This window comes from Aplidium turbinatum, chromosome 8 (genome assembly GCF_918807975.1).
Source record: "Aplidium turbinatum chromosome 8, kaAplTurb1.1, whole genome shotgun sequence".
In the NCBI taxonomy this organism is placed as follows: Eukaryota; Metazoa; Chordata; class Ascidiacea; order Aplousobranchia; family Polyclinidae; genus Aplidium; species Aplidium turbinatum.
The window spans coordinates 32,128,962-32,154,854 of record NC_137479.1 but is presented as its reverse complement, the minus strand read 5'-3'; the positions used below and the strand labels follow the sequence as shown (position 1 = coordinate 32,154,854).

Sequence of the window (25,893 nt, the reverse complement as noted above, 5' to 3'; positions counted from 1 at the left end):
TCTTTATCCTGCATTGCGGGAAAGCGGACTTGAGCGCTATGCATCGGTGTACGCCTTCCGACATACACCTGACCCACGCTGCAGCCGACAGCAATGTCTGATTTTCCGGTTGTCTACTCTACTTATGACTTAAATTTGGTACTACCCATTACTCGAAATCGATCACTGGGTAGAGGCAATTATCGTAAAGTTTCTTGCCCAGAGAAACAACAGCAAGTGCGGGTGGCTGGAGTCGAACATGCAGGCTCTCGACTGCGAGCCCAACGCGCTAACCACTCGGCCACTGCTGATTGGCAACGACAACGCTTATTTGATGTGTGCAAAAAAAGAGCGTGTTGGTGAAAATCGTAGTGAACCACATGCTTTGCTCACTCCTCTCGGTTGGTTGGCTTGTGGTGGTAAGTCACCCTTAGATGAAAGCGTTGCTAAAGTGTGCAGAGTGCAGACGTCTTCAGAGTCGGATGTCATCTCTGGCTTTCAGCGTAAAATTGAGTCTCGTGATATGGAAATAGCAGACCTGAATAAAGTCATTCAGGATTTGACCTTGCAAAATGAAACCTGTGAATTGTCTCGCAATGACATTTTGGCTAGAGAACTTGTTGAACCGAATATTGCGTTGAAAGATGGTCGATTTGAGATACCTGTTCCGTTGAAGGAAGATATTGATCTACCTAACAATTTTGTGTTGGCGTCAGATAGAGTTGCTGCTTTAAGGAAGAAGGCTTTAAAACAACCTGAACTTCGTGATTTCCTTACTGACACCATGAAAGATCTTAAATCAAATGGCTATATTGAGCGTACTGATGAAGCAGGAAATGTCAAGGGATTTGAATGGTATTTACCATACTTTGTTACGTCACAATTAAAAAAGCGCATTGTTTACGATGGCAAGTCTGAATTTCGAGGAACTTGTGTTAATGATGTAATGTTTTCGGGTCCTGACTTGTTAAACCCTCTGGTAGATCTCTTGGCTAGATTTCGGCTTGGTAGATTTGGTCTCATGGCTGATGTGACTAAATGCTTCTTTCAAATAAAGTTACCTGAGTCGCAAAGGGATTTGTTTCGCATATTGTGGTTTGAAGATGATGACCTTGAAAATGGTAGGATGGTACCATTTCGTTTTTGTGTACACCCTTGGGGAATAAAGAGTAGCCCGTATATCGCTTGCTTGGCTATAAAGAAAATGATCGAGCAGAATCCCAGCAGTGCTGGTGAATTGACTCTCTGCAATATTGCAAATAATATGTACATGGATGATTTTATATTTTCGGCTGATAGCTTAGAGGAAGCTCAGCAAATCACTCATGAATCAATTGCTTTGTTTGATAGCCGTGGGTTTAAACTTGGTAAGTGGAGTGCTAACAAGGAAGCTATGATTGTCTTGTCAAATTTGGATAATGAGATGCTTTCACCTTTGATTCGTGACATTGACTTTCAGACTGAAAATATGACTTTGCCATCAGCGAAGACATTGGGTTGTGTGTGGCAAACCGAGTCTGACGAGATGCGTATCGCATGTTCCTTAAAGCCCTTAACTAAACACACGCGCCGAAGTATGCTCAGTCAGCTTGGACAAAATTTTGATCCGCTAGGCTTTGGAGCGCCATTTTTTCTAAAAGCACGCCTTATACTTCAGCAATTGGCGATAGACAAGTTTGATTGGGACACCGAGGACCCTGATAGCTTTGTTAAAGAGTGGGAGTCGTGGCTTCGCTCTTTGGTCTTGCTTAAGGATTTTTCGTTACCGAGATGGTATTTTGCAAACTCTGGTGTGTGCAGTCCGGATGATATTGTTTCATATCAATTGCATGGGTTTAGTGATGCTTCGAATCAAGCTTTCTCTTCTGTTGTTTACTTACGTAGACTGGTTAACGGAGTTCCGAGTGTGTCTTTCGTTCTGGGTAAATCTACCATTGTTGTAAAAAAATCAGTTTTCTTGGCCGATAGCTAGGAAAGAGCTTGTTGCCGCTTTGAATACAGCAAGACTCGTGAAGCAGGCCTACGAGGCATTCAAGATGCCCGACTGCCTTAAGTATTTTTGGTGTGATTCTCGTACTGTGTTGCAGTGGGTTAAAAACCCTGATTTACGTTTGAATAAGTTTATTACGCGTCGAGTTGAGCATATTTTATTGTTGTCTGGAGCCCAGGATTGGCGTTTTTGCCTTACCGATGTGAACCCAGCTGATGTTGGCACAATGCCAAATCTTATTACAAAGAAAGAATTTCGAGAGTTGTGGTTAAATGGTTCTAGTCTTCTCTACCAGTGTGAGGAAATTCCATCTGTAGAAAATGCCACTCCAGTACCTGTCCATAGCCTATATCTTCGTGACGAAGAGGAGTCGCTTGACGTTGGACAGGGTGGTCTTCACAGATTGATCGAGGCCGCACCTTCTTTGTATGTTATGAAAAAGAGAATCGCTTATTTGGTTGCTTTTGTTGAATTTTTGTGCTGTAAAACGAGAAAGCGTAGCTTTGTGAAGCCAAAACTGGATGCATCTTATCTTAACAGTGCTTCAGAGTTGGCTGTGAAGTTTGTTCAGAAGAGCGTGTATGGCGATGTGGTACATTTAATGACCAAACGATCGCCGGATGCCCTTGAGGAAGTGATAAAGCGAGGTAGTGTTGGCGCTTCGCAACGTGAGAAGGAACGCTTGAAAGAATTACGTTCACTTAAAAAGTACAGACCTTGTGTAGATGACGCTGGTGTAATCCGCATTGAAGGGCGCTTAAGTAATTCTCCCGAGATCTCTCTTGAAGCAAAGCATCCGATTGTTTTGCCTTCGAAGCACCCCTTCACTAGGCTTGTTGTACTGTCGCATCATAATGGAAATGCGCACTGTGGAGTACAGCACACTTTGTTGTCTACGCGACAGAAGTTTTGGATCGCTAATGGTAATGCCTCCGTGAAGAGGTATCTTAATGACTGTGGTGTATGCGCGATTGAGAAAGCTCGATCTATAAGGCAGCTCATGTCTGATTTACCTTTGTCTCGCACAACTGGGCATAGGAAACCCTTTTTTGATTGCGGCTTAGACTATCTTGGACCTTTAACTTTTGTTGAAGGTAGAAGTCACAAAAAAGCTTGGGGACTCTTGTTCACGTGTATGGCATCTCGCGCTATTCATGTTGAGCTGGTTACGTCATTGTCGCTGAGTGATTTTTTACTTGCCTTTACAAGGTTTACAGATTTACGTGGGCAGGTTAATGCTATCTATTCCGATAATGGAAGTACCTTTCAGGCAGCATCTAAGAAGTTACCCGAGTTGATAGAATCAGCTGAATTTCACAACGCCCTGAGACAGAGAGAGATAAACTGGGAATTTATACCTCCGTATGCTCCGGCGCAAGGTGGCGCCTGGGAGGCAATGGTTAAACAATTTAAAATCGCATTTTTTCACATTTTGGACTCTTCAATACTTAAGCCCAGTTTTATTGAACTGCTTACGTACACAGGCAGTGCCGTTCGGATCGTGAACGAACGCCCTTTGGTACCTTTGAGTGACGACCCTAGGGATTTTACTGTCATCACCCCTGCCTCACTTTTGACCCCATACTTGGACCCATACTGTGCTGTTGGGCAACCACATGATCGTGACCAATTAAGAAGGGATTATCGGTTCAATTTGTCACTTTCTCATCAGTTTTGGAGTAAATGGATCGATTTTTACTTGCCAGGTCTTCAGGGCCGGAAAAAATGGCTAAAAATGGCCGAGAATTTGGAGCCTGGTCAACTTGTAGTGGTAGGTTCTCTCCAGGACATTGGTAAACGTGGGAAGTATCAACTTGGGAGGGTGCATGAGGTAGTTCCACAAATTAGGAAAGGGAAGCCTGTGGTTCGTAGAGCTAAAGTTGCCGTCTGCAACTATGATGAGAGTACGGGGAAAGTGAAAGTAGACTGTGTGTTGAGGGATATTTCGTGCCTCGCCCCCGTAAAGAACACCTAAGTGTTAGGGTTTGAGCCTGGTTTTGTCTGCGGTGGCCGTTTGTCTGTCTGAGCCCAGAACAGTCGGTTATTATCGCAACCATTGTATATAGCATCATTTTTTGCGTGTACCTACTACCTATGGTACCAATTTCATGTATCGTCGTGTTTATTCTTATTGCTGTTCATTCTTTGCATGCCCTTTGTATTTGCGTATTAACTTAAACGTGAGTGATTCAAACAATTTGTGTATCATGTGTTTTTATTCATTGGCTCACAATTGTCGTCAATTCTTTTTTAGTTATGCCATGTCAGACTGTCATAACTAGGGGCCGCTATGTTCCAGACGGTTGTTCGCCTGGTCAAACGTCATATAAAAACCGTTCAAGTCTACTGAATATTACGTCATGGAAATTCCTAAAACATGAGCCAAAATTGCGCCATCGTTCGTAAGACCTGTGTCAAACCTGTTGAAACCTGTTTAAACATGAAATGTTGCGTCGCGCTAACTGCTGGCGTGCCTTTGAGTTATCACAAATTTTTCTGATTCATTCTTGAAGTTGTTTGTTGGAAGTCGGTCGCACATTTAACTGGTTTATTTGGTGCTTGCTAGCTGGACAAACTCTCCGTCTTTTATCCAAGTAATCTGTATCGTAGTGACAGTTTTTAGAGGTGCAAGGCGTTGCATTTCGATTTCGATAGCCGCCGGCTAATTTTACAGGAATACACTTAAAGAATAGACGTTTCAAGGAGTGTTTCTTTTCGGTCACTACATGCAGACAAACGGATCCGGGAGCTTTATGTTACAATTTTCCCACGAAGAGATTATGGTTTACCGCTGTGACCAGGTATAGACGGAGAATCATCACTTCAGGAGCTTTGGAATAACACAAAGGAAGCAATTTTAAAATCAGCCAAGAGCACATTACCAATGAAAAACAGGAAACGAAACAGCTGGATTAAAGAAGAGACATTAATGAAAATAAAACAACGGAAAAAATTGAAAGCAAAAATTTCCCATTCAGAAGAGGCCAGACAAGAGTACGCTCAGCTCAATAGGGAAGTACAAAAGGCCATGAGAAAAGACAAACGAGACAATATAGAACAACAATGTTGTAAAATCGAAAAACACGCATCAAATAACTCATGTCGCGATTTATACCAAGCAGTAAAAACATAACCAATAAATTCAAACCAAAGCTAGACAACATAAAAAGTAAAGATGGTGAAGTTTTGTGGCAGAAAGAGGAGGTAAAAAAGAGATGGAAAGAATATTGCGAAGAATAATACAAAGAAAAAGATCCTATCGATAATGTACAAACAAATCCAACTACACAATGCAAAGATGAAAATGATACAGAGCCACGACCATAAGCGCCGACTCCAGGGGGGCGAAGGGGCGGCGCCCCCCCCCCGTGAATTTAGCTCGGGGTGGCTGCCCCCCGCAAATTATTTTAAAAAAATCCTAAATCAAAGGTTTCTAAGTGCAGATTTCGTTAGTTTGACCTTCATTGCGGATCGATTTCAATTAAAATATCTACTTGTTGCAACAACAGCGCTGCTCCTAAGATAACAAAACAAACATAAGTACGGTAGCTGATAAACGCCAGCATGGTGCCGTTGAAGCATTTATAGTAACAATGATTGAAAAACGTTTTTCTTGATTTCTTCCGGTTTGTTTTTTCTTGGGAGTGTCAATAACGAGGTGCAGTTTGCTCAGTTTAGTATCTACGTGTATTAAGAGCTAAAGTTCAAAGTGACCAGCATATAATTCGAAGTAGCCTACAGGCCTCGAAATTCGTTTTTGTTGACGGCGGACAAACGTGTCCGGTCTGAGTAGCTATCTCGGCGGACAAATCAAGTCTCACGGCGGACACACCAGTTTTACAATTTGGGTAGAGAGGTAACATTTTTGAACCATAAACAGACATAACTCAGCAACAACACTACATTTAACATTATAAAACAAAAAACAAAAAGCAACGTTTTCGGCTAGTCATACAGCTCTTTTCAAGCCTATAAGAAAAAATACATATTAAAAGAAATTAAGGGCTGTATGACTAGCCGAAAACGTTCGCTTTTTGTTTTATAATGTTAAGTGTAGTGTTGTTGCTGAGTTACACCAGTTTTAGCCGTCGATCGTCATGCTTAATCACTTTATCTTGATAATAATTCTTCGCCATTTCAGAACTATAACTACGGTTTTAGAAGGCTTTTTAAAAATTCACTAAAGTCACTCTGAAAGGCTTTTATCCAAGACGATCTCTATAACAGGCCTGGACACCGCGCGCCTCCAGTCGAAAACTGGAGGCGGATGGTTTAAGTGAGGTTTTTAGCTATCACACAAAGTCCCTTTTGATTTTTGCAAGTGCACTGTTATTCAGGGAGCTAAATATGCTTAATAACAATAAATTTAAACTTAGCACTGCAGTTTTTTCAGAGAATTTGAGTTTTTTTGTGTGAAACTAGATTAGCCTGGCAGTAAAGCTGCAGAGGCCAGCAGGCTAGTGTGTTAGATATGTTTAGTACATGAGTTAAAATTGAATCCAAGCTAATTAGTCTAAATTGTGTGCTTTTGAAAGTAACATATATGTTTCGTAGTTAAATAGAGACACTGCTAGCCTTAATGTGATAATGGGCAGAAAGTGTTGTGTTACTGGATGTAGATCTGGTTACGATGAAAATAAACAAATTTTAATGTATCACTTACCCAAGGATAGTGAAAAGAGAGAGAAAGAGAGAGAGAGAAAGCTCTCTGACTAGAATTGCATCAAAAGTTAATAATATGCAAGGTTTTAACTTAAAAACTATTTTAGATACCTACGTACATTGCAAAGTCGCCAGAAACAAGTACGATATATATATATATGGCAGTGGCTATTTGACCGGCGCCGGTCTTTGAATCTGAAACACTATTTGACCGGTCATGACGTCACTATATATGACGAACGGAAAATTATCCAGAGAAATTCTTAAATTCAAGAAAATTAAAAAACTTTGACTTTATTAGTCATAGTTGAAAAGACATAAAAAAATTGGGCTGTAGGCTTCTGAAATTAAAAATTGACCACAAAAATGCAGCAGCCTAACGATTGAGTCACTTCGGGTCAAAAGTTAGTTAAAATTTAAAAAAAAAAACGGTTCCGCGTAGTATCGAACTCATTCCCTCTGGAGCACCAACCGGAGACGTATCCAGCGCGCCAACTAACCAGCGGAACATAGTTGGCGAATTTAGAACTTATATACGTAGGCACTCTTCTCGTCTTTTGCTTTGAAAGAGAAAAAGAAAGAAGTGCCTATATAGTGACGTCATGACCGGTCAAATAGTGTTTCAGATTCAAAGACCGGCGCCGGTCAAATAGCCACTGCCTATATATATATATCTTTTGATAAACGAAATATAGGCTTATGTCAAGCCTAGTATGTATTACCATGGAAGAAAGATTTTTTGGAAAGCTCAATGTAATTCTAAACAATTAGCAACCACTGTTCTAGCAGTTATGGTTAAGTATTTTTTGGCGGTCCCAAATTCTTATTAAAAATGATACCAGTTCATCATTTAACAGCAGACTTTCAATATGATCAAATCATCATTATCATCGATAAACTTGAGCAGTGCTGTTCAAGAGCAGTGTTGAGCATATTGGTGATACAATCTGTGATCGAAACCAAGTCAATAGGTATTTTTTCAAACATTTTGAAATAATTTCAAACAAACCTTGGTTGACATAACACAAGATTGTCATTGTGAAAGGGTTAGGAGCTAATTTGTGCTTTAAGGATCCAGTCAGAGATGTTGTAAGATTTGACGATGACATTCAGCTGAAGATTTTAACACAGTTGGCTAATTCAGTTGAATGTATGAGTAGAGTTCAAAGAAAACAAGTACAGCAGCTGTCCAGTTTAACAAGCTCAGCTTTTCATCATACCTGCTTAGGTCTAGTTGATCTTGCTCGAAGCCTTTTATCAGCAGATCATGAGTTTGTTATGTTCAGTGAGTTTCAACAGACCCTCTTGAGAAATTATTTGGCAAGGTTGTGGGGGAACATATTTTATAAATGTTCAGCAGGTGTCCGAAAAACCGTCAATAAGCAAGACCAAGCTTGCTTTGCATCAGGGAATTGACATTTCTTCTGTATGTGCACCAGCAGGGCATGTTTGTAATCTATGCTTATGCAGAATGGTTTTATCAGAAGTGGAAGTGTTTGAGGGATTGTCAAGTATATATAGAGAAGAATTTATCATTTGATGAATTGCAAGCCATTGTTTACTTAGCTAGATAATGGATATGTTATAATGAGAGAGGAAATTTGTAGTGACGACACTTTCTTTACTATGAAAAATTTGGCTCTTATACCCAGTAGGCTACTTGAATCGGGGAGGATTAAATGTACCAAACGATGCAACATATTAGATTGTCAGTAGTGTGGTTTTTGCTATAGCTTATTTTTGGTTGTAAAATTAAATGTTTGCCAAAAGTCACTTAGCACAGTTTTTCAGTATACAGTATATATGTAAGTGATTTTTATGAATATGACTTCATCACATTGCACTACTTTGCCCAATATTTTGCTCAATAAGTTATGCAAAGCAATGACTCCATTGTCATGCAAAGAACCATTTCAGAAACTGTTAAAGTTGCAGTAATCATAATATACACTACAGTACGCTACTAACAAACTGTTCATTTTGAAAACTTGTGATTCTAAAAACACATAACTTCTAATGTTGGCTTTGTATTTGGTAACACAGCACCCCCCTAATATTTGTGGACCCAATTGAATGCATATCATAAATCGTTGCTCAATCACACCCAACAAGGCCAACATGTATTGTATTTAAACCTTAAACAATCTTGTCACAACCTATTGTATCTAAGTGATTCCCTTGAGAATTGTATGTCAAATGTACAAGTTTGGCCTAAAAAGGCAGAAGCTGCATATCAAGTATATGTTAATAAGCATTAAGCAATGTTATATATTTTGGGTGTTTGAGGTACGAAGTTTGTTGCATTAATTAATAGGTGCTTGTGTAGTGTGTACTGAAAAATGTGGTTATTCCTGTTCTATGTGGAATACAATAAGCTGAGTTACAGTAGTTTCAAGGTTTTGTGTTATTCTCTGTTTTTCTTGTGCTGCCAACAAGCAAGGCACATTCATTTATAAGGTATATAAATTATATAAATGCATCAATTAAGCTAAAACCTCACTTGCTAAGGTAACAGGGATCAGTTGTCAGTAGATGTTACAGAAAATATATTTCCTTTATCAGAATATATGGCCCTTATTTTTATTTAAATATATGGCCCTTTATCAGAACTGACGATGCACTGAATAAGTGCGAAATATATTTTCTGTAACATCTACTGACAACTGATCCCTGTTACCTTAGCAATTGAGGTTTTAGCTTTCTAGATATGGAACAGGGATCGTTTCAGAATAAGACTAGGTCAGAAAGCGAGGCAGACTCCGACGCAGCTCAGCATCAGCCAAGAGCAGTTAGCTGCATCAATTAAGCAAACTATTATAATCTTCTTTGATATCATTATGATGTCATAAACAACCTGCATCACCCCCAAATAGTTGCTATTGACCCATGCTTAGCAGAAAATATCTTGACTCCAAAAATATGTAGCCTTATTGAGGGAATGTGTATTTATACCATCCGCCTCCAGTTTTTGACTGGAGGCGCGTGGTGTCCAGGCCTTTTATAGAGATCGCCTTGCTTTCATCATACCAACGACTTGCGCTTGAAGAGTCAAAGCGCCGTGTAGCTGGTCAATACGTCATATAACTGATTAACTTCCACCGAACGAGGTCGTGTGGCTTATTGCGTCACAATGCTTTGGGCAGGAGTCGGGAAATTTCTACACCAACGCTCCTATTTTCTGCTGTGCAAAGTTTCACAGGATTTTTTCTTTAAGTTTATTTTTGCGTGTCATGTGAGCGAAAGTGAATTTTCCTTGGGTCTTTTCTTTCTTACTGTAATACCAAAACTTAACAAATTTTGTTGCATCTTGCTGTAATAGCCTACTCGTATAATCTTATTTAGTAACCAACCTTGCCTTACCATTATTACTCGGAGATCAAAGCCAGACATTGTGACGTAAAACTTGAACTAAATTGCGCGTGATTAGTGTAGAAGTACGTGTACTCTTATCGATTCTTAGCGAAGAATTCACCTTTGTTACGATGATTCAATGTCATCAATCGTTGAAGCAACGTAAAAATCGAAAGTTTTTGTCCTTGAATGGAAGCTAAGGAATACAGTATTCACATTTTTTAGATGCGCGCTAGAATGCGCTGGAAAATATATTATCGCAACAATTGTTCGGGCTATGCAATGACGATTTGTATCGCTAGTTCCTGTGTTATTTCTCGGAGGACAAATATGACCGATCTAGATGGTACTTCCCGCGGACATCACATGCTGTGACGGCGGACACGTCCGCCCTGAATTTTGAGGCCTGAGCCTACATTATAAAGCTTGGCGATATAAAATGGCAGATAGACGCAAACAAACATCAATGCTGATAAACAAACATCAGCATTTTGAATGTAAGCAATCGGGCGGCTAGAAAGTTTTCCCCCCTGGCAATTTTCAAAACCCGGCGTCTATGGCCACGACCACTGCTGAGTGAAGTAGAAAATGCTTTAAACACTATTAAAAACAAAAAAGTCCCGGATCTGATGATATACCCATCGAACTATTGCAATATATTGGAGAAAATGCAATGAGAACAATTCATAAGCTTTGTATCAGAATATGGGAAACCAACATTTGGCCAGATGATTGGGGAAAGTCAACACTTGTCCCATTATCGAAAAAAGGCGATATAACGGAATGCAGCAACAACTGAACAATTGCTTTAATTAGTCATGCCAGCAAGGTAATGTTAACAATAATTAAAAGAAGACTAGAAAACAAAATTAAACACGAATTAGCTCCTGAACAGGCTGGTTATAGACCCCGCAAAGGAACAAAAGACGCAATATTCAATCTTAAAATGCTGATAGAGAAACGAAGAGAACGGAACCTTTCAACTCATTTATGTTTTCTAGACTATCGAAAGGCTTTTGATTCAGTGAAGCAGCAACAATTGTGGACAATTCTGAAAGATTATGGCTTTCCTACACATCTGATCAATTTAATCCGAAGCCTGTATACTGCTCAAAAAGCAGCAGTAAGAACTGGATGTGGCCTCACCGAGTGGTTTTCCATTGGAAAAGGTGTCAGACAGGGATGCATATTGTCACCATATCTTTTCAATCTTTATATTGAACACATAATGAGAAAAGTTTTGGAGAATTTTGATGGCTCTGTGAAAATTGGAGGAAAATGGTAACCAACTTTCGATATGCTGACGACATAGTGTTGGTCGGTGGAAGTGTAACGGAACTGCAAGAACTTTTGAATAGGATCAAGTCAAAAAGTGAGAAATATGGTTTGCAATTACATCCCACAAAAACAAAAGTGATGGCCATAAGTAAAAAAGATGAAATTTGTCCAAGCTTATACATTGGTGGTAATGTTGTTGAAAGTGTAAGTAATTTCTGCTATCTTGGCAGTGTCATAACTGACACTTATGATGATAGCACAGAAATTAGAAGGCGAATTGCTATGGCAAAAACAGCTGTGACATCACTTACGACGGTGTGGAAACAGAGATCAATTGGTAAAAACACAAAATTAAGATTGCTGCGAACTCTCATTTTCCCAATTGCCACATATGGATGGGAGATTTGGACATGCAAAAAACGTGACATTAAAAAGTTAATAAGTTTTGAAATGTGGTGTCACAAAAGGCTATTACGTATCAGCTGGATGGAAAGAAAAACAAATGAATTTGTTTCCCAACAAATAAACGATAAATGGAGTCTGATAAACAACATTAACCTTAGAAAATTGAGATATTTCGGACACATTGCAAGAAGCAACTTGTTAGAAAATTCAATGTTAACTGGGATGGTGCAAGGCAAACGAACAAAAGGACGATAAAAAATGAAATATTTTGACAATATCAAGCAAATTACAGGAATAAAAAGCATCCCGGAAGCACTAATAAAAACAAAAGACAGAACAAAATGGAGGCAGTTCATAAGAGAGATCACAACTGATCAAACATGATCAATCTGTTGAAGAAGAAGATAGTTATTACTATCTAAACCAGGGGTTCCCAACCTTTTTACGATCTCGTATCACTTGGATGCTCTGTAGGCTACTGCCAAGCGCACCACTTCTTGCAGAACAACTAATTTGATCGAATCATATTTTATTCAGAAGAATGATATTGGCCTACTAAAATAACACTAAAGCACCACAATTAAATTTAATGAGATTTTTGTTTACTGTCCACCAATTGGTCGATGCGCGGTGTAAATTTGCTAACAACGCATCGAAAGTCATTTCCGGGCGTACCTAGTCGGTTTCGATTGTTTGACTTGATGTTCATCATGACTGAAAATCCCCGCTCGCATTCCCACGTGGAAGGGAAAATCAGTAGCTGTGGAACAGCATGGAAAGCTAGCGTTGAATATGATGAGGCCATACTGAGCCAGAAGTTTATTGGTTAACATTCCTTGTAACTAAAAACAGAGAGAGACTGTTCACCAGGCATTTTATAATAAAAGTAATTTGCGTTCTTCTGGTGACTATTTACTAGGTTACCTCCTGATGTTAAAGATGATAATACAAAAAGTCGGAAATACAAAAGCTAGTTATCATCTTTAACATCAGGAGGTAACCTAGTAAATAGTCACCAGAAGAACGCAAATTACTTTTATTCCTTGTAACTGTTATTGAACATTTTATTCCGATCTATTTTTAGCTTACAACTAACATTATTCAACGCTATTTGTAGCTTTAGCTATAAAACAGTAGATGATATCTATCAAGAGCAATCATTTGAAATAATTAACGCCCACTGTCCTACAGCGTTGTACGGCTTTTCAAAGCAACTGTGATCCTTGTTGACAATTGACATGACCTGTATTTTGAAGATCGTAACAATACGAAACAGCAGGAATAGTTACGTAACAATAAGAATAGGCTTCGGGAAATTTTTGTTTTGTAAACAAAACTATACAAACAAAATATAAAGTTGTTAATCCAGGTTTTTGTGAAAAAATGGAAGCTACTCGCGTACCACCTGAAAAACCTTCGCGTACCACTAGTGGTAGGCGTACTACAGGTTGGGAATCCCTGATCTAAACCCTTAACAGCCTGTTTCACCTAAAAGGAGGATCATCAGAAGGTCCTGAAAAACATGCGAAAGCAATAAATCGGTAATTCCTGAAGAGATATTAAATATGAGATAATATAATTATATAATATCATATGAGATATTACTGTATAATAATATCTCTTCAGGAATTACCAATTTATTGCTTTTATTGATTTATTGCTATAATGTTTAATATCTTTTCAGGTATTACCGATTTATTGTTTTTTCATATTTTTCAGGACCTTCTAATGATCCCCAATTTAGGGTAAAACAGGCTGTAGAGGTTTTAGAAAGTAATAACTATATTTGATGTCATTATTCGATTAAATATTGAGATGATGTTACGTCCAAGGTAGCAAATCAATCGTTTTTGACATTCATTCAACGTCTAGAAACGTTGAATCAATGTAAAAAGGGATTGACTTGCAATCTGAGAGAAATTGAGTCTCCTTCATAATTCAAGAATGAAACAACTACTAAAAACAAAACGTTTTGTTTGTATAAAAGAATCAATGCAATGCCATGGATGAGTCGGGTATCAAAAATTCAAACAGGTTGTCATTTTCTTACATCAGTGTGAAAAATTTATACTTTTGCTGATTGCAAAAAACTGCAGTAAATGCATTTATTTTACATCTTTTGCATCGGCCAAACTTAGTGGATACCGATACTCTAAAAATGGCTGATAGGGATATCAGCGATATCGATATATCAGTACATCTCTACACTCAACACATTAAAAGTCTTGCTTCTGCTTTGCACTAAGCAAAGGAATAGATTCAGGGTAGCAATGTATTCGGCTGCACCACAATAACACTAACAGCTGTGCTGACCAGGGACCAGGGTATGGGATGGAATTGAAGACGTTTTTTCCATCTTACATCCTGAGATTTTATTCCATTCTATTTTAGAAATCTTCCATTCCATCTCAGAAATCTCTTCCATTCCATCTTCCATCTTCACATTTTGTGATCTCTGCTTTGAATATGCCACAAATAAACCTAAAAACCATAGCTTTCTGATTGGTTAATTCTGCCTAACGACACTAGGTTTGACAAATACGCGTCAGGCAATAGTCACGTTGGTTTACTACGAACCTAAAATCGAATTATTTCAGCAAGCAACGTAATATTTTGCATGTCTTGATAAAGCGTTAGAAAATTAATGATGGACTTGGGATGGAATAATGGAAGATTGTCTTCCATCCCATCATCAAGATCTTCCATTCCTTTCCATCCTTGACATTTTTCATCTTCCATCCCAAAATCTGTCTTCCCTTCCATTCCATCCCATTTCCTGGTGCTGACACTGTCTGCTTTGTAAAACGCTGAGAACAATGCACACTTGTAATGGGTAGGCTACAGCGTTACATAAAAACATATACCGGTATTTCTTTCAATTTGAATGAAAATAATAAGAATAATTCAATTTGAATTTCGTTCTATTTGAATAAGCTTAACTGAAGATGATCTAGCTCAGTGGTTCTCAACCTTTTTGTTTTGGCGAACCCCTTTTGGTACCTTCGAAGCGGTCGCGAACCCTTAACAAATTTTTATCTGAATTTTGGTATATCGCTTCTTCTATAATGGAATCAAATATTTCATAAGTTTCGAAGCGACACACTAAGAAAAATTTGCTGAACTCGCGACGCACTTATGACGACTGATGACATTGACGAAGTTATGTTATGAGCTTTATGATGGCATACGGCATCAAAAATCAGTAATCTATATGTTGATTTGATGTTTTTCATTAAAGTTTATCAAAAATCAATAGAATTTTGCGACCGTTACAAACAATTTCTCCCTTTTTTCATTTCTAATCAATATTAATTCGTTATAAAAGCCTTATTAAAAGAGTAATTCATTTATATAATGTTTTGTTAGTTAAAGGGATACCAAAGGAAAAACCTGACTTGGCGATTTTCCACTTTCTTTGTGTTTAACAAGCTACCATAAAACGATTTTCAATAAAATTTTGCCCCATTGCGGTCTGATCAGCATTCCGCGTGTGCTTTTGTCAGAGCTTTCAAAACGGGAATTGGCGTGAGCAGCGAAACGTAGGCCTACGACTGTACACTGTACAGTTACATCACTATATAGACTAGCAATCAGCTGATCGCGCAATAATTGTTACTGTGGGCGATTTAACTGTAGGCTATGTATGTACGTACGTCAAAACATCAGATTTCAACATCAAAACATCACAAGTGCACTGTTTGCTCAAAATATCAGATCTGATGCTAAAACATCAGATGTGGCAACGTGGCTTTTGTTATTGCTGTCGATAGTGACGTATTCTCGAGCAGTTTCCACTTTTTGGTCATTTTGAAAAAAATAAAAAATAAATGAAACATTGGACTTTGGGCCTTGCCAGTGCCATTGAAAACAAATTTTATTCGGAAATTTTTTTTTGAAGTGTATTCTTGAATGTTCAGTTTACGCATTTTAATGCTTAAATCCCGTTTGAAAATTTCATTTAGTAGGCTTTTAAGAAACCAAACCTTTGAACTTTCAAAGGACATCGCCCGAATTCGTTGGGAAGAACAGTTTGAAAATCACGGTAATACACAAATAAAGCACAACCAACCAATTTTTAAATTTCGTAATTTATCAATTTTGCTGCAAACTCGGAAACTTTCACGGAATTCCTTGAAATAGCTTCGCGGACCCTCGGTTGAGAACCACTGATCTAGCTACTAGCTGATCGAAATCAATTTTTAGCTATTTATGATTGAACTGACTCGTGTGAAAATAAGTTCTTTTGCCGGTATTTCATTTTATTCTTTCTATCATTTTTCATTATTTTTTAGCTGCAATAAAAAACAGATGGACTAAAAACATAATATACCAAATACGACAAAAACGAGGAAAAATAATGCAGCCAAAAGTAACCCTGGAAACATTTCAAAACTTGACAAAATATTCTTGTTGGGTGTTGTGGCACTTACTTGGAGGTTTTGGATAAGGATGGCGCTCAATGTGATGAGAACTGGAATGCGCCTCCAAAATTTAATGCGGAAAGCTCTAGTTTTCACTTCCTTCAAGTAGGTCAAGTCTTCCAACTGAGGATCTGAAACAAGCAAAATGATATCCGCCATGTTGATTTTGATTCAAGCTTCTTATTAAAAAGCTCAGTTAGTTTTGAAAGCAAACCAATATCTTTTGCTACAACTTGAAATGCACAAAAATGTAGAGAAAGTTTTTGCAACTTTCTCCAAGTATTGTACTAAAAAAAAGTAACAAGGAAAATGGTCTATTCTGATTATCACCATATAACAGAATATTAGTTGTGCCAAGTTTTTAGTATTTTTTGAAAGATATTGCTGATTAAAACATGCTTCTTGCAAATTTTTTTCCACAAGTGTCGTTTAAAAAATATTATATTTATTTAAATCAAATATAGTTATTACTATCTAAACCCTTGACAGCGTAGACCAGGTCACTCTGATGACCCAAGACATCGAGGACAACTTCTCGGCAAAAAAGAAGGCTGGCGCTCTCACTTTGTCGATCTCACGGCTGCCTACGACACTGTATGGCACAGCGGCCTTACCTGCAAACTACTCCGTCTCCTTCTTGACAGGCACATGGTCCATATGATCATGGAACTTGTGCAAAACCGCAGCTTTACCCTTTCCACGGGTAGCGGCCGACGAAGTAGACTACGTCGACTCAGAAACGGCGTCCCACAGGGCTCTGTCCTGGCTCTCCTCCTCTTTAACACTTACATCTATGACCTGCCTGACACCATCTCCAGGAAGTATGCTTACGCAGACGACCTGGCTCTCCTGCATCCAGCCGGAGATTAGCAGTCAATGGAGAGGAACCTAAGCCAGGACATGTCAACTATATCAACATATCTCTAGAAATGGAAGCTACAACTCAGCAAGGCAAAAACAGTTTCGGCGGCCTTCCACCTAAACAACAAGGAAGCAAAACGTGAGATCAACATTACCACCGATGACGAACACCTCCCCTACTGCGCCAAACCCACCTACCTCGGCGTAACCCTGGACAGGTCACTCACGTACCGACGACACCTGGAGTCCCTGCGCAAAAAACTATCTGCGCGCGTTGCACTTTTGAGGCGGCTGGCGGGTTCCGGCTGGGGAGCTGATGCGAAAACCCTTCGCACAGCTACCTTGGCCCTCGTCCATTTTACAGCTGAGTACTACGCACCAGTGTGGTGCCGCAGCTCTCACACCCGCCACATTGACACCGCCATCAATGACGCACTACGCACTGTGACTGGATGCCTGCGTCCCACTCCAACGGAATGCCTTCCCACCCTTGCAGGCATCCAACCTGCTGAGCTTCGCCGTAAAGGAGCCATTATTTCCCTTGCTCGTTGCGCACTGGATCCCGACCACCTCCTCCACAGTACACTCCAGCGCCTACCTGGAGGACAGCAGCGACTGAAATCAAGACGCCCATTTGTGCCCGCCGCACGACAGCTTCTGAACAACGTTGAAGATCTTGGAATAAGTGCGGCACACTGGACGAACTACACATGGAACATGGAGTGGCAAAACAACACCTCCCGACTCCGTGATTTCCTACCCGACGTCGATCCCCACCCTCCAGCAATGTCCCTCGCAAGACTTGCGTGAGACCGGCTTAACCGCCTACGAACCGGCGTCGGTCGCTTTCGTTCAGACATGTGCAGATGGGGCCTGGCTCCCTCACCGGGATGCGAGTGTGGCGCCACAGACCAGACAGTAGATCATGTCGTCCATGACTGCCCAATCCATCAACCACCACATGGAACGCTTGGACTGAAGGCCCTGGATGACAAGACTGTCGAGTGGCTGATGACATCATGCCCAAACATATAGTCCGGAAGAACAGCTCATACGACGAAGAAGTACCAACTGAGAAGAAACGTCTTTAATTTTCTTTTGTGCTTCTGTAACTGACAACAACACGTCTTTAATTTTTCTTTGTGCTTTAAGTTCTTCTGTAGCCTACCAGCCAACAAGAACGTCTTTATTATTTATGGTCACAACGGTAAACCATAATCTCTTCGTGGGAAAATTGTAACATAAGATTCTCGGATCCGTTCGTCTGTATGCAATGACCGAAAGAAACACTCTTCTAAAAACGTCTATTCAAGAATTGTATTTCTGTAAAAATAGCCTCAAAGCTGTTGAAATTGGGACGCAACACCGTACGCCACTACAACTTGTCACTACACTACAAATTACTGAGATAAAGACCGAAATTTCGTCCAGTTAGTAAGCACCAAGCAAACAGTTAAATATTCGACCAACTTTTCAAAACGACAATGTACTAAAATGACGAGAATAGATTGCAATACTCCAACGCACGTAACCATCTTCTGTGACGTAATAATGATAAGCATTATGAAGCTATTTAAGCACCTGTTCAGTTTGGCTTACACCCTATCTCGTAATTCAAGATTTAACGATGATGTAATGCTTCACAGGTGTGACAAAGGTGATGCAATCTTTGCTTATTTCTAGCAATAGTCCATATGACGTAAGATGTCAGGTTCAGTAGACAACGGTTTTATGTGACGTTTGATTTGTACAAAGATTGTCCGGAACAAGAACTGCACAATGACTTTGACCGCACTTTATCTGAAAGAGCATGTTTCAATCTATAAATACTAACCTCGCCCTTACTTTTTAAAGCTATATTTATCTCAATAAAAATTATCAAAACTATGGTTTTCCACGCGCTTGTATTTTTGGCCACGTTCCTACAATGGCGGATTGCATTGCGCAACACGCGGATTATGACGTCAGTTGGAGTCAGACTGAAGCGACAATCGCTTTTGCAAGTCCTTTAGTTGTGTTTGTTTTAGACTTAGAGGAAAGAGGTTTTTTTTCGCTGCTTCGATCTTGTTGCACGTGCTTTTTATGTGAAGGCAGGTAGTATAGGCTCTTTGCAATCTCGAGTTTGAAAAAAAGTCTGTTGACTTATCCATTGAAATTGTTGGTTAAAGGACAGATCAAAGCTGTCATAGGCCCATGCGAGGTAAGGTACGGTATGTCTTAACCAATGTTATGTGATATTCTTGTAAGCTTCAAGTCTTTCGTTCAAATATATCCCTACGAACTTTTAAAACAAAACATTTCTCTTGCAACTTCGTTTCTTAGATTATTGTAGTTCTGAGCCAAACATTTAAAATGGTGAAAATTTGCTCTGTCTATCACACAAAATTTGTTTCTGGTGCCAAGGTGACATTTTTTGCCTTCCTTAACAATGAACGTTTGCGAATTAAGTAGTGCAAGTTTGCTCATCAAGTTCGTAAATGGAATGGACCCTTCCCTAGCAGTGTTATCTGCTCAAATCACTTTCTTGAGCAGGATTTTGAAAATTATTTTGAAGTTAATATGGGATTTAGCAAGCGTTGCATTCTGAAGAAATCTGCTGTTCCCACCATAAAATGTAGTACTTCTGCTACCTCTGATGCTTCTGCTTCTAAGCTGGATAGAGATCATCGAATGCAAAAGCGGACAATGCGGAAGAACGTGTTTGCTGCCACGAAATCGAGCAGTGTGTAAGGGGGCTTAACGGCATGGCTGAGAGCACCTCTTGCATCACTGTGTGGACGACTTCTATGCAATGGTCAATCCAGCAGTCCTACAGATCTTCTTCAGGGTTGATAGGAAGAATTGGGGAAAAGATGGCAAGCCCAAAGGACGCGATGGAAAGTTGTCAAATAAGTGAGGTTACTTGAGCTTGTTTACTGTTCAACAGCCTTTCAAGAGCTGATTGCGTAATTGTTCCATTCATTATTAAACGAAGCTGTTATAATCTCCCAGGAAATTCAGGCTGGTCGCTTATAGGCACGTGCTGGAGTGGCTGTTGGATGGAGAAGTTTTGGGAAAGTCGAGCAGAGTCGTGCTGCCATCCTGCATTGTCTCTTTCATCCGCAGAAAGTACCCCAGCGACGATGGAGATTATGCTGGGTTCCGAAGACCAGTGTTACCATTTTAGTCTTTTTAAAACCAAATCTGGTTTATTTACAACCGTTTGGTTTATTTTTTTTTCGATTTGGAGCGTTTTTTTGGTTTGGTTTGTTTTCGATTTGTGTGTCGTAATGAGATTTGTCATCAATATTGTATGTTGGTTTATTCTTTTAGTTTATTTCTGCTTCAATTTGGCTTATTCTGGTCTTTTTGTTTAGCTTCGTGTGTCGTAATGCGATTTTTTTATCAGTATTGTATGTTGGTTTATTTTTTAGTTTATTTCTGCTTCAATTTGGTTTATTCTGGTCTTTTTTTAGCTTCATCTAGATTATTTTTAAAACACCTAGATGTCAACACCGCCGAAGACAGTTCCAATGAATGCAAAAGCGTTATCGCATGATAGTCGACTGTACTATGTCCTACAATACAAAATGTTTTCGATATAACCAAGTTTAGCTGTTGTAATCTACGAAACTAGCCTTCAGCGATGGGCTTCGCAAACCATTCCTGACACACAGGCATGAACAACTAAATTTGTATAATGCTGGCTGAAAGATGCGTCTTCATTATGGATGCCTTATAAATTTGCGCATTGGCTAGCAACCAAGCCTATCTCGGCTAGTTTGGTCTCCACTGAGTTCGACTCCAACTGACGTCATATCACTAGGTGGCGTTGACGAGTTTGCCACTTCCAGGTAGCGTGAGAGAGAAGCGCTAGAGAGCGTGAGAAAAGGGTCGGTTTCTCGGCTGTGGACCTCAATTGTAAGGAAGTGAGTTTTTCAACAGGTACCGGATGTCTTGGCAATGGATTCTAGGCAATGTTAATTCGAGCGTGCAGTTGCACTTTAAAATATTTCAATCATTCATTATTTTTTTACTGTGTTCAGTAAAAAGCTCTAGCCTAAATTGCAGATAAGTTGAGAATTGGATCATCACGTAAATGCCAACTTTCTACTGATTCGTTTTGAAACTTTTTGCTATGTCTGTGGTCTATCTGCATCAGGAACCATATCAGACTAACAAGCGAAATATGCAGTGAAACAAAGCTAGAAGCAAAGCTTTTATACTTATAAATGTATTTTGGTGTGGAAATATTGTTGACCAAGTTAAACGCTGGTGCACCTTATGTGATCTGCAGAACACATCAGTACAATTTAGATGGCTGACTAAAGGAAAACGACATTTTACATTATTTGCTTTCAAGAGTTTGGAGAGAACCCCGAAACCACACAGAAGACCGTTGTTTCTATATGGTTCACGGTTAAAACCGACATGACATTGCACGTTCTTCCATATTATGTTCTATTGCACCTGTTTTGCATAACACTCAAACGCTGAGTTGCCGCTGCTCAAATTATAGAGCAAAAAAGCTGCACATAAGATACAGCAGTGTCTCAAGATATAGAAAAAGTCTCTGATGACGAATTCAACATACCTAATACAGACATTAATTCAGAATTTGGTAATAGGCTAAACGAAACAATAATTATAATTGTCAACTTTTGGAAACAATGTGATGGAAGAATATGAAAAATGATGTGTTTCATGTCCATGAAAATGCATTTCCTGCACTCCCATCTTGATTGTTTTAATCCTTGTATGGATGATGGGTGGAAGCGGAAAACGTGGTGAAAGGTTTCATGTTATACGGAAAGAAAATATCCAGGGGGCACGAATGGTCTGCAATACGAGAAGATTTCTCAGTTTCTAGGCACATGTCACACAAATGTGATCACTTTTGAAGATTTTTGAAGTGTTTTCATCTTTGCGTTATGCATATATGGCTTATATTTGCATAATATTTCTTTGTGTTTGCATGCTTACACGTTTAATAGAAAATTATGCCGTTAATACAGAAAATCTTTGAGTAAAACTAACAATCAGAAAAAGTGATATTTTATCAAAAGTAAGGACACTTCAGATTTTTTTTGCTATTTTGGTAATTAGTTTGAAGTAACAAAACACAATCCATATATACAAATTTTTCTGCAACTAAAACTATTGCAAAATTTGGTTACATGGTGTTATTATAGCAACCATGTTGAGATGAACTTGCATTTGAATGATTGGTTTGAACTGAAAAGTGATTTTAAACCGATTATTGTAGAAATGCTTTAGTCAAAATATTTTTCTAGCATTGTACTGTATATATGCAAATCTTTACATTGGCCAAGCAACCTCTTGCAGTGAGGTGTGAAGCTTCTGTGATGTATACTACAGTAGATGAATGATTGTTAATTTTCAATGGAGAATATTTAGAAACATATTGGCGTTGTATGTGAATAACAGTGGCCTACTGCAGTTTGGAACCCCCGTGCTTAAATAAAACTTTTTACTGCAGCTTTCCTTAAAAATATGTCCAATTTCTTTTACTGCAACAAAGTTTGTTCTGCGATAAGTTATGGAATTATATACAAAACTTTTCTTTCATAACAACATTGTAAATCAGCTTCAAATTTTAGTTTAACATTCCTGAAAGCGTGATCTCCTGATATTGACTAAAAACGTTAAAATATCACTAGGACTTATCGTAGTGAAACAAAAGTCACTGCATTACTCAGATTAAATTGACAATTCAATTGTGTGCCTTCCCGTTCCCAATTCCCATTGTGGAGTATCAGTACATGCTTCTAATAAAACAAGAGGAATTGGGAAGACTTACAAACGCATACAAGCTTTTACTAAGAAAACACCACTTTATTAATAAGATAATACATCATCATTTATTCTATATATATATATACATGCAGTAAAAATTTGATAAGCACTCAAGATTTCTATCTATTTCTATGTAAACAAGATTTCTATGGCATATTCTGCTATTTCAACATTTTTATAAGTTCAGTTCAGTTTATTTTTGTTTTGTTGGCGAATAAGAAAGAAAAAAAAACAAAACAACAATATAGCCTACAAAAACACAAATAATTCGCACAACAAGGATGGCAGCGAAAGACAAAAAGAATTTACTATAAGAACTTGCATTTTACAATATACGGTGATTCCCCTAACCACGAATTGTTAGTAAAACAACCCGTAACACGAATATCAAAATAAACAGGCTAATGTTTGTTTAAACTCAAAAACTGAAATGGCACAGGTAAGAAGATTGCTATCCCTATTTCTGCACTAAAAATTAGACCAAAACCGCTTTTCAGAGTTCAGCAATCAGCAAATGTTTCAACTAGCCGAAAATCCTTACCCAAATCAAATTGAAAACTTTCTGACCATCTGCACTAACTTTGCTGTAAATTCTGTTCTAGTGAGCTTAAAATGTCCATTGTCCAATGAATACAATCGGAAAATAATACTCTAGCGCCATGTGACAAGTAAAAGTTCAAAACAGCAACCACTAGATGGCGATAGTTAGTTTCGCGGTTGGCAAAATTTTAAGACTGCCCAACAACACGACCAGAGTTGCCAGTTTTACTGCTAAATTTCAAAAATTTGGTCTTTTTTTAGGTGGTTTGGCAGGAAAAAAAATGGTTTGGCAGTTTATTGGCATTTTTCATGATAAGTTAGTTGGAAAACTATTGTGTGGCAGTTATATGCCATTGATTGACATTTTTTTTTGCTTTTCATGAATTATTAAGAAGAAATAAATGGTTTTACTAATCACATTCTTTTAAGTTTCCCTGCCATTTATTATAAAACTATCCTTTTCGCAACAATAGGTGAAATTTTTTCGGAAAATTAGATTGATTGGTTGAATCTTTATCCTCGGACTGGGAAAGCTTCTTGCAGAGCTTAATCCTGGCAGTTCCGCATACTTGTAGACGCTTTGAATCACTGACGCAGGCCCGGACACCGAGATTGACAGAGTGGAGTTTCCGATTATAGAAGTTGTTGCCTGGAAATTATTCCATCCGTTAGATGCCGCTGAATGCAGAGCAGTCCTTAATGTGCATTGCTCAAGCGCACACCCCGCGAGTCGAACCAACATCGCTTAATCTTGAAGCATCTACCTTCCAGAAGTCACGCGCTAACCAACTGAGCTATCGGGGCGGACTATTTTAGGAACAAAACTTTTTGCCGTATGCTGCTTTTACAACCAGCCATATTTCAGTACTTAAGTAGGCTAAAAGTTATATAACATTAAAAGTGTCAATCAGCTTAAATTTGGCATTTTTTAGCGGTTTGGTTGATTTTTAGCGTTTGTTTGGCAGTTTTTTCGAAGCACTTGGCAACCCTAAACGCGACCTTACTTTGGCATATCGCGTTTCATAAAAAAGGTGAGAAAGTGTAGCCTAATGAAAAGTAGCCTTTGCCTAGGATGCAGATATAATTCAGATATATGCATTAGAAAATGTAGAAACTTATTTAAACATGTATGCAGGCTAGTGTGGTGGCCTTTGGGGTAGGCAAGTTTATGGGGCCCACGCTCATCTAAAATATGCACATATAAAATTTACATTAAGCACTAGCAGAAAGCAGTAGGCTAACTTAAACTTTTCCACCATAGTTTATAGTTTGCATCCCTTCTTTTAGAGTCAGTTTTACATATTTTTTCAACCAGCACCTGGCAACCTTGTTTGAGGGTGCTAACTGCGGTAGCCACTTTAACAAAGAAAAATTCTGCCACTGCAATTGACCAAGATCCATTACGCCAAGGTTTGGTGTTTTTTCGGATAAAACTATGTGAAAATAATCAGTAGGTATGCAGGAGTTAACCATGTCAAATGTAATTAAATTTATTCCAAAATAAACGTGCAATTGAACAATTTGTTGTATCCACGAATTTCCCAAACTGCGCATTTACACATTACGGATTTTTCCGACTCCGCGAAATTCCTTGCTCTCAATCACGATCTTCGTTGGTATGTGCAAAGTTGATGGAGTTTTCGGCTGAAATTATTTTTTTGTAAGGTAGACGCAAGTAGGTAGAAGTGGATTAGTATAATTTGTATAGTGCAAAAAGTGAGATTTAGTATAATTTGTATAAAAAGCTGATTGCTTTAATGATTTTAAACTCATAATATCTTTTCATAACAGCCAGGCATATAAAAACTAGACTTAATAATAAAAGCCATCCAATAAACATTCAGCTGCATTCCTATTTAAGTAAGAGTGCTGATGTGTTCTCATTGATTCGTTAGAACTAAGTTGTTTGGCAACTGACAAAGCAAACAAACTTCAGAGTTATCAACAGCATGACATCAGATTGCAGCAATGATAAACAAATTAAAATCTCACTTGAATAATCCTCATCATTCATTTTTCTGCTGACTTGAAAACCACAAATTATGTTCGTTTAGTTAATTACAGAAAACATTGTGGTCCCAAGTGGAGTTGAGTAACTGAAACATAAATAATGAATGCAAGATCTCCAGTTTAATGGCAACCCTGAACAAAGTAGGAACGCTACTGAGTATGACAAAGCCAGGTGCACAGGTGCATGATGAGAGACCTAGTTCGACAACGTCCAAGAGCATAGGTAGCACCACTGGTGCTACCGGTGCATTTGCCAAAAACCTGAAAGATGTATATACCTTTGTCAATGTTGGTGGAAAGCATTTCACTGCATTGGATGGAATTAAAAACTCTGAAGATTTATTTATTTATTTATTTGTATCAGGCACTAAAGAGACAGGCCCATATTCATAAACACAACACAAGTCACAAAAACACACAAGGTTACATATACAAGCAAAACTTATGCGTACATAGTCACGTTATAGTGAGACGCATAGTCAGAAGAAGCATAACACTCTGAGGTAAAAACTGCAACTAACCACTTGTTAGATGAGACCTGACAGCGGTTGACAAAATTAAATATACGATTTCGGAATAGGGCATGAAACGTAGGAATAT

The 25,893-nt window shown here is 38.7% G+C and overlaps 1 protein-coding gene across 1 annotated transcript in view; it reads right to left on the bottom strand.

Annotated features, from left to right (window-relative positions):
- LOC145776334 (uncharacterized) overlaps positions 1-25,381 on the bottom strand; it is a 40,889-nt gene extending 15,508 nt beyond the window's left edge. Inside the window, exons 1-2 of the mRNA XM_082587733.1 lie at positions 25,276-25,381; positions 16,096-16,217 (exon numbers count right to left, since the gene is read on the bottom strand). Of these exons, the coding sequence (XP_082443859.1) occupies positions 16,096-16,217; positions 25,276-25,297 (144 nt within the window). The 5' untranslated portion in view covers positions 25,298-25,381. The remainder of the gene's footprint in view (positions 1-16,095; positions 16,218-25,275) is intronic.
- Between the last annotated feature and the right edge of the window lie 512 nt (positions 25,382-25,893).